This window comes from Gasterosteus aculeatus, chromosome X (assembly GCF_964276395.1).
Source record: "Gasterosteus aculeatus chromosome X, fGasAcu3.hap1.1, whole genome shotgun sequence".
In the NCBI taxonomy this organism is placed as follows: Eukaryota; Metazoa; Chordata; class Actinopteri; order Perciformes; family Gasterosteidae; genus Gasterosteus; species Gasterosteus aculeatus.
Genome location: NC_135698.1, coordinates 19,217,712 through 19,226,661, shown reverse-complemented (window position 1 = coordinate 19,226,661; position 8,950 = coordinate 19,217,712). Strand labels below are relative to the sequence as shown.

At 43.8% G+C, this 8,950-nt stretch overlaps 1 protein-coding gene across 1 annotated transcript; it reads left to right on the top strand.

Annotated features, from left to right (window-relative positions):
* The first annotated feature begins 386 nt into the window (after window positions 1-386).
* On the top strand, window positions 387-1,864 carry cxh15orf61 (chromosome X C15orf61 homolog). Its single transcript, XM_040162870.2, has 2 exons — window positions 387-1,273; window positions 1,377-1,864. The coding sequence occupies exons 1-2, from the start codon at window positions 931-933 to the stop codon at window positions 1,502-1,504; spliced, it is 471 nt and encodes a 156-aa protein (XP_040018804.1). The 5' UTR covers window positions 387-930; the 3' UTR covers window positions 1,505-1,864.
* Window positions 1,865-8,950: the final 7,086 nt, after the last annotated feature.

Sequence of the window (8,950 nt, the reverse complement as noted above, 5' to 3'; positions counted from 1 at the left end):
TTTAACAAGGGAATTAGCCACTAATGCGAATACGTACTTTTATACAATATGTATGCATCATTGCACGTCAACATTAATAATTTGTGTATTTTTGTGTGTATGCAGGCGTTGTTTTGTGTGGCCCAGTATTCATTCTGGCTGACATGGAGAGATTGTTTTATGGGCCGCTGTCCATGGTGCTGCTCTACGGCAGACCACTAAACCCCCTTCAGTGCCTCTCAGTGGATGTAGTTTGCACTTAATGCAACATGTTTATTTGGTTATAGTAGCTGATAAAATAATGTGTCATACTAATTTTTAATAAATATGGTAAACATAAAAAGAAGACAGAATGCCAATAAGAACATAGAATGAAGGGTAACAATTCATTCATTACATATTTAAATGACTCCGGAATAATTTCTAAATGACTAAACTATAGAAGCTAAATTGAATGTCTGCTTATTTTGCAGCATCGGCCTGCTTGGTGTGAGTGAAGTGCAGGAAATGAAATGCAGGTTGTAGTTGCTAACTCCGTTGAAGAGGAACCACAGCACCTCTCCGCGTTTCTTACCGGAGGAATCTAGCAGGAGCACCAGGTCAGAGCGAACAAGCCTTTACAACACAACAGCTCTTAAAACAGAAGCTCTTTTGAAAGGTCCCTTTGCTACTCGTGTGTGTGTGTGTGTGTGTTTAGCATGTGCTTCCGGACGTGTAGCGGGATATATTCAGCAGAGAGCCCGTCATTTAGCTTACGAACACGGACGGTCTGGTTTGCTAACTTTAGCGTCCCGCTGCTTTAACAGAACCGCACATGCAGCTGTAGTAAATCGTCTGTTGATGTCATCCATGGCGGCTAACCAGAGCTCCGCGTGCGAGTAATTTGCGCTCAGTCCAGCTGAAAAGCAACGGCAGGAAAGGACGAATCCCTCCTACGTGTCACGCGAAGTCATGAAGGGCTTTTTGAGGAAGATCCACGGCCTCTTTCTAAAGATCGCTCTCTTCCCGAGCTCGTTCGGCCACACGGGCCCTCGGCCAGCGGCCTCGGAGGTGCTGACCTGCCACCTGCTGCAGCGCAAACTCCCGCCGTGGACTTCGTTCTGTGTCCGCTACAGCTCCGTTCACAATGACCAGTTCGGACTGTCCAACTTTAACTGGAGAGTCCAGGGGTCCAACTACCAGATACTGAGAACCGGCTGTTTCCCCTTTATAAAATACCACTGCTCCAAGGCTCCTCCACACAACCTGCACTTTGAGGACACATTTTTCACCATTTTGAAAGTTATTAATCTGGGTCAGTGATTGTATATTTAAAGCACTCTCTCATTTCTCTAAAATACATTCCGTATGTTGTATTTCTTACACTAGCACATAATCCCTGTGTCCGCTTGCTGCAGGCATCCCTTGTCTGGCCTACGGCCTCGGCTGCTGGATGGTGGCGGGAGCTGCAGAAACGGTGCAGACGAGCGTTGGACCCGTCACAGTCTATTTTGCCTACAAAGAAGACGAAGGCGCACAGTACTGAACCACGAATAAAAAATAGTATTTTTAGTGTATTTGCAATATGCAGTTTTTGCAAAACAGTTCAACTGTTCTGGTGGACATACTCACTGACTAAGATGTGCTCTCATTGTCTGACTGCACACGAGTGTTTCATTATTTAAGATTTAGGAGTTTCAGTTGAGTCAGTGATGCGCGTCGTTACACTGACACACAATACTCGCGGTGTTGTATTCGGAGAGCAAACTTTTAACATTTGATGGAAAGTTAAGGACAATCCACTAAAAAAGAAAGACTTTTCCTGGATGTTTCGTAAAACGATGTTAATGAACGTTGTATCTGTCTCCAGTGCACATGTCTTCAGAGTAAAAGCATTGTGAAAGTACATACATGACTGCGATGATTTGCCTTTAAACACCCGTCTGGCTCATAAGGTTCAGAAAGCTTCTGAAGACTCTTAAAAAAATATTCATTTTTGTCCATAATAATTTTCTACATTAAATATATTAAGCGGAATTGTTTATTTTACTCCATCATGTCTTTCGCCTCATTTTGTGTAACAGGATTTAAATAACCCTGGCTCATTTATTTAAAGGTAAATTAGTAATCACTCTGCATGCAACAGATCGTCGATAGTGGTGGAGTAAAACCAGTGACGAGACAGGTCTGATAAAATAGGTTTTAATTACCAAAGTGTGGCCTTTGTACAGAGGCGTGCACACTCCTCCCTCTGGGCCGTCACTGGCCTTTGATTTCTGGTAATGTGCTTTGCTGACAGCGCACACTTACTTTTGCTGCAGAGTCGCGCTCCCTCTGAGAGGAAGGTTGACAAACTACCATATTGATTTCTTCACTCCCAAGCATCTCCTACTAATAGCATTTATCAAGGACCTCAATTTTCTTTCCATGTCCTCTCCATTTTGAGCAACAATGAAACCGAACGAATCGTTTCTGGTTTTACATGTAAATCAATGCACCTTGCGACCTTCTTTTGAAGGCTGCGATATCGGCCTCCTGCTATCCTCCTGCCTGTCCTCGGGTATCCTGTTTTCTAAAACTTGTCTTATGCAAGAGCATTCGCAGATTGATTTAATCCAATCTTTCTTTTCTTTTTTGAATGTCTCTTGTGGTTTTGTTGGTTCCTCCTAGCCAACACTACTATCGCTGCGCAACCTCTTTTCCCCCAAAAAGGAAGAAAACCACTTGGACTAACAAGTGAATAATGGCGCGTTTCCACCGAGCGGTACGATACGGGTCGGGTCGGTACCCTTTTATTTGTGTCTCCACTGCCAAAAGTTGAGAATGGTACCAAAAATACGAACCGTACCGTACCACTTTTTGGGTACCCTTCCGTTGGGGTACCTGGCACAGTTGTTTGGTACTAAAGGGCGGAGCTAGACTCATTGCAGAGCGTTGATTGGTTGAAAGAGTGTCGTCATTCGCGCTGTGTTTTTCCTTGCAGCGTGTAGCCTTTGCTCAAACAAAGATTGTCGTCTCCTTGTGACAAACAGCCACATATGGAGAAGCAAGAACAGCATCGGCTGTCTGTCCTCCGTTGTTGTTTGCGGTTAGCTTTCAGTTGTCACGCGATCGAATGACGTCAATCTACTTTCCGTCCCACGCTTATCAAGTGACGTCATCACTACTTTCTGGAATACACCGCGCTTATCAAGTAAGGGTACTGTTGGCGGTGGAAACGCTCGCCAAATCATGGTTAACAGACCCGACCCGTACCGACCCGAGCCGTACCGCTCGGTGGAAACGCGCCATTAGATATCAAACATTCAAGGTCCCTGGATGAACATCAGCAGTGTAAATCCAACCCTCATGTGGAATTCATGTGCAAAATCCCCTTAAACAGCAGGGTGACACCACACTATCTCTTAATCATACTAATTGCCTTAAACATGGAACATTTAGACACACTTATGGGAATCTGATCCGTAGTATCGGGCTGCACTTAAATCCCCTCCTTTTATTTCCAACCTCTCATCAGGACTGAAAATGTGCATGTGGAATGCTCAGGGAACCGTGTCTTAATTACTCATTGACCCTTTGACCCACAGACCGCATTGATAGCAGCGCACGGCCGGACACGAGCGCGTGGGGTCGGACCGACTGCTGCTTTGTGTGCCGCTTTTACAGGATGATGTGAGTGAGTGAAATCTAAACTGGGGAGCATGTGAGAACATTGTATTTGTTTTCAGGGCTTCACCTTTTGAGTCACTCTAAACTACCGGGGAGGGCACTCCGTCAGCGGCGACAGAGGCTCAGCGTTACACATCCAACCTCAGTCAACACGAGCGCGGTTTAGGGTGTCTGGAGTTCAAATGAGCTGCTGTAAATTAACAAAATATATCAGCATTTGGTGTGAGATTGATACCTTTTAATAGCCACGGCCGCCTGGTCCCGTATTGAAGGGTCTAAATTACTAACGCACATCTAATCTGGTAATGAACAAACAGCGGATGCCTGTTTGTCAAGTTTAATTGCATGCGAAAGCTGGTAATAAGTTTTGTCAAGGTGAAATCTTTAAATACTTGTGCTGTTTATAATTTAGGTAAGTAAAGCAAAACAAGAGCTGAAATTGAGTGTAGTGTTGCTGTAAATTGTTAATGTTCAACAGTGAAATTGCTAATCAGCTTGCAGAGAGGTGTAATTATCTTCTAATTAGCTAATACATTTTCTGTTGCTTCAGAGCAAAAATGAAATAAACGGCACAAACCGCGTTCGTCTCCTTCGTATAGTTGATGCAGCCGATTCTTAAATCATCTGTTTGGCAGCCGAGTCACAGCACTTCTATTCCTGTCATATAGATATGTGGCTTGGCAGAAACAATTATTGTGTGAACAAACCCCCGCGGCTAATATTGGCGAGGTTATCATTATTAAGCCTCTGGATGGGCCGCCAGCATCGAGCCATCACTCAGATCACTTTAAGGACCACTTGGAATTACATCTTAATGCAGCCGCGTCAGCCAACATTGTCACAATATTCACAGCCAAATGGCACTTTTTGAATTACAATGTGACAACGGGAACATAAAGCTCATTACTTTTCTACAAGAAGACTCCGCCGTGGCAAATGTGCGCAATTTGATCAGCTTTGAAAGAGTCATATTTAAGCCGAGTGAGAGACCTCTACGTTCTGAGTTGTTATTGCCAAAATATTGTTTTCATTGGTTAATCATTTTTGAGGTTTTGTTGTTGAATCACTACTTTTTCCTTCTTTTGGATCAGTGCGAGCGCACTGAAGCTATTAAAAATCTATTATGGTGGATTTCTTCACCCAAGGGATGTCGAGGGGCATCGCGTTTCTTTTCTTTACAGCCCCCTCTCGTCTTTATCTTTGTGACATTTTGTAGACACGTGTGTGTGTGTGTGTGTGTGTGTGTGTGTATATATGTACGTGTTGGGGCAAGTATTGCACCGCTGTGCCTGCTGTGCCAATCAGCGTTGCCAAAGCTACTGTCAGTGGGTGGCTGAAAAGTCTGTCAGTTATCTATTCTGTTTTTTAGTTTTTTGTTTGTTGCTGAAACCTCACGACCAAGTTGCAGTAAATACAAAGAATCTTTTCAACGTCGCTCATGTTCTACTTCCCATTTAAATCATGATAAGCATGCTAATGTCACACTCTCAGAGTGGATCCCAATGTATATAAATCACGGTCCTCTCTTCTCTTTCTGTGTTTAGTCGATGCCCTTGAGCTCGTGCACAACTTCACGCCCAAATCCATTTTTCTTCCACTTCAAGTTGATTATTATGTTTTTAATTTCTCGCTGATGGTGTGGCTTCATGTTCCCTTCATTCATACTCACTGCTTACTCTGTTGACATTAAGAGAGTAATGGATTTTAATAGTTGTTCCACGACTTATCGGGAGAGTTAAATGAACTATTCATTTTTATTATATATTATGCAGTATTTAAAGTTTCAGCTCATTAAAAAACAGACGCCTTCCACATCCCCCAGGCTGTCTTTTACCCCCCACCAGCATGCAGTCAGGCTCCTCTAGCTACGGGCTTTGCTTGATCTGTTTTTCCTAAGTCAAAATTGAAACACTCTGGAATATTTATTTATTTGCTTATGCCTTTTATATTTCACTAAAGAATAGCCTAATGTCTTTGTAGCTTAAACAAGCGGGATCGGTGAATCATGAAAAGGCCATTGTGCGTGCTTTTCTTTGATTGATATGATTTGTTGTACTGAATGTATGTTTTAGTATACTTCAAGATAAAATATAAAATACCGCATGCCTAAATGTGGCACGAGAGCAGGCCCCTTGCGTTGTTTGATTTGCCCTGCTTGTAATAGGGAGCCGCCTACACAACAACTCCGCGGCAGACTGGGGATCCACATTAAATACAGTGTTACAGATGCTGCATACAAACATAGAAATGGAATAAATCAATTTTGTTCTGGGAAATGCTTCACATACTTTTTGATGCAGCGTGATCTCCAATCTTTCTGCAAATGAGCTGCAGCCCCTTGTAATATTTTCTGCTCCTCGTGGGAGGCCGGTGTCTCAGAAAAGCTGCTGATAGAGGGAGAAATGTAATACAGGTGTAAAGCAGACCTGATAGGGGTCTTACACGGGGGTTATGCATTTCAACAGTGATATACATACTGTTACATATTTATCAACGAATATGGGATTTGCAAGGTTGACTCTTTCTGGCCTGCAGAGATTTGTAAGTCTCTGCTAGAGTGTTGTTAATTCTGGCGGAGAGGGTGGCTATTATGTTGAATTAATAGGAATTAGGGGTTTAAATTGGTTAAGTAAGCACTTCATTAATCGTGAGTGGATTGCTGCGTGTGAGAGGTTTATAGGTGCTGTGGTGCTTAGATGGAGGAAAAGGAGGGAGTTCAGAATTAAAAAGCTGGTTATGTTAGATGTAGTAACAGCTCCCAAAAGAAACCGCAGAACGTTGAGCTGAAACATTCGTTCGATTTAACTGGAAAGTTAAATCACAGAAAAGAAATAATTTCGATTTTTTTATTTAATTCAGCGAGAAAAAAATCAATGAGAAAATGGTACAAATTTGCGTGGGAACTTTATCTTTGTCATATATCTTAATAAAGTAATTACTTTGGGGTTAGGCTATTTTTGTTCAGACAAAAGGAGACATTTCAGGATCAAATGGCACCGTCAGCTTACTCTATAATTAAATAAGCGCTATCAGCAGCCGTAAAACAATATACTCCACATATCCTGGCAAATGTTTGTTAATCTACCTATTTTCTAATGGAACATCCACGTGAAAATAAAACTCCACCAAGAGGTTATTTTAAAATCTTTGCCAGCTGCACATCTACAGTGTCACACGGCGCATTGGTGCATTGGGGTAAGTTACCCTGCATCTCAGTTTTCTCAGATGATTCCATAATGTAATCGTTTGCCCTCGGTCAGGTAAGTGAATCTATGGCACGGGTCAGTGGGAAGCGTCTGCCTCACTTGATGTGCCCCCCCCCCCCCCCCCCCCAGCAGAGGTGGACTAATTGAGGTGTGTTTTTATCTGGGCTTGCTAATGATGATGATGAGGGTGCTGGAGAAGTAGACTGTCCCCTTAGGCTGAGGAATAGCATGACTTATCCAACCTTCTGTACTTATTGTCCAACAAAGGGGGAATTCACTTAATGCAGCGCTTCAGAAAAGTGGATAATTGTGGCCACGATCAATAAAGTAACAGAGCGGAAAATGAACGCCGCGCGCCGTGTAACTGTGTTGTGGTTATTTGACGGAAATCGAAATGAGCAAGGTTCTTTGTATTTTTCTGTTTGTTTCAGCCGAGTCATCGAGTAAGAAGTCGATCCCAGTTTATTCACACAACGTACAAGCAGGTTGGAGCTAGTGTGTGTGTGTGTGTGTGTGTGTGTGTGTGTGTGTGTGTGTGTGTGTGGGTAGCTGTGACTACATCCACGTGTGTGTCTGTGTGTACATATGATGGAGGGGGTGGGCTTGGTTCGATGAGCCACATTGTTCCTGTGCGGCCTGGTGACATCGCTGGAGGGCAGAGAGGGATGGAACCTGAGAGGGGTGACAGTGATAAATAGCCCTTTTAATAACAGCTGCCCCACTTGGCCAGCTCGTCCCAGTCAGTGTCCTCTGTGTATTTATGCCTATGTTTATTTATGCATCCATAGCATGCAGGAAATAAACCACCGCAGGGGTACAATCATTCTTTTTTTGTGTTGGGGGGGGGGGGGGGGGGATTGCATCGGTTTAACTTTGGGTTGGGGGTAAGCGAGCTCGTCTTAAGCCCTCAGGTTGATCTGTCTGTATCTCTATGCTGAACTATACAGATACCCGAGGGAAGAGTCCAGCTCTAATAACTAAAGCAGCATCAAACAGGATTCGACGTTAACGCGCATGTCACAGTTCGGGATCGTAGCAATGACATCGAATCCCCACAGAAGAAGATTTGAATCCATTTTTCTCATTTCCGAGGACAGAGTCAATACTCAAACCACCAACGTCGATTTCCTTCAGAACACTGGATGAGCTATTTCTTCATGTAGTGCATTGGCTAGCCTTCAATCCGCACGGCTTTTTACATTTGCGCTTCATTGTCGCTGTGTGACTGAAGTCAAAAACCTTTTGTCTGCTGAAATACGACCCGAGGCCCCGGACTGTGGGGAGAGGGGAGGCTGTAGATCAGAAGTGTCAAAGCTTCTCCCCGCAGGGCCATGCCGGCGCTGTTCACACTCCAACCAGTTCCCTCCCTTTAATTGGTTCAATTAGTTAAGTATCCATATACATTATCGTGTATGCATTTTTCATGACTCTTCTTAACGCTCTGCTTGAACAGAACATCTTCCGGCTATGATTTGCCATTTGGATGAATGTCAAGGAGACTAAATGATTGCACTAATTGAGTAATTAAAAGCAGATGTTGGAGCAAAAGCCAACAGCATACACTTTAAACACTTTGCCCTCCAGAAAGCCAACAGTGTTTTTGACACCCCTGTTATATGGTTATCCCAGAGGTGCCTCTGTAATAGTTACAGTTTCACCCTTGTGATTATTCAGTTGAAATCTTTGCTATTGAACCACAATGGTGTTTTTATGCTATTGTGACCACGGCAAATGGTCCGGAAAAGAAAAGCCCATCATGCAGCCTAATGGCCACACTCAGTGGTGCACAGATCCAACACGAGCTCTAGACGGGCGAAGCAAGGCGTCTCCGCACTCGCCCCCATCACTGTCGCCCCCCGCTGTCCTCTGGTGAGACGCGAGCGGCCCGCGCGAGCCTCTTTTGAGGGAGACGGCGGTACGTTGGAGGTAATTAACATTGGAAATGTGCCAGTAATGAGAAGCAGGGTGCCATCGAATCACAAAAGAGCAGCGTGTATGTCAATGGTTTTGTCAGCTGTGGTTATTGGAGCATCGCTGGAAGGCTTCACAAAGTGCAAATCAATAAGTAACAATTTTCCTATTAAAGAAAAATGGACGTGGACGCTAAGATGGCTTTT

Coding starts and splice junctions, on each gene's coding strand:
- cxh15orf61 (XM_040162870.2), top strand. CDS start 931: ATGAAGGGCTTTTTGAGGAAGATCCACGGCCTCTTTCTAAAGATCGCT. Junction 1,274..1,376: donor TTTGAAAGTTATTAATCTGG/GTCAGTGATTGT, acceptor CGCTTGCTGCAG/GCATCCCTTGTCTGGCCTAC.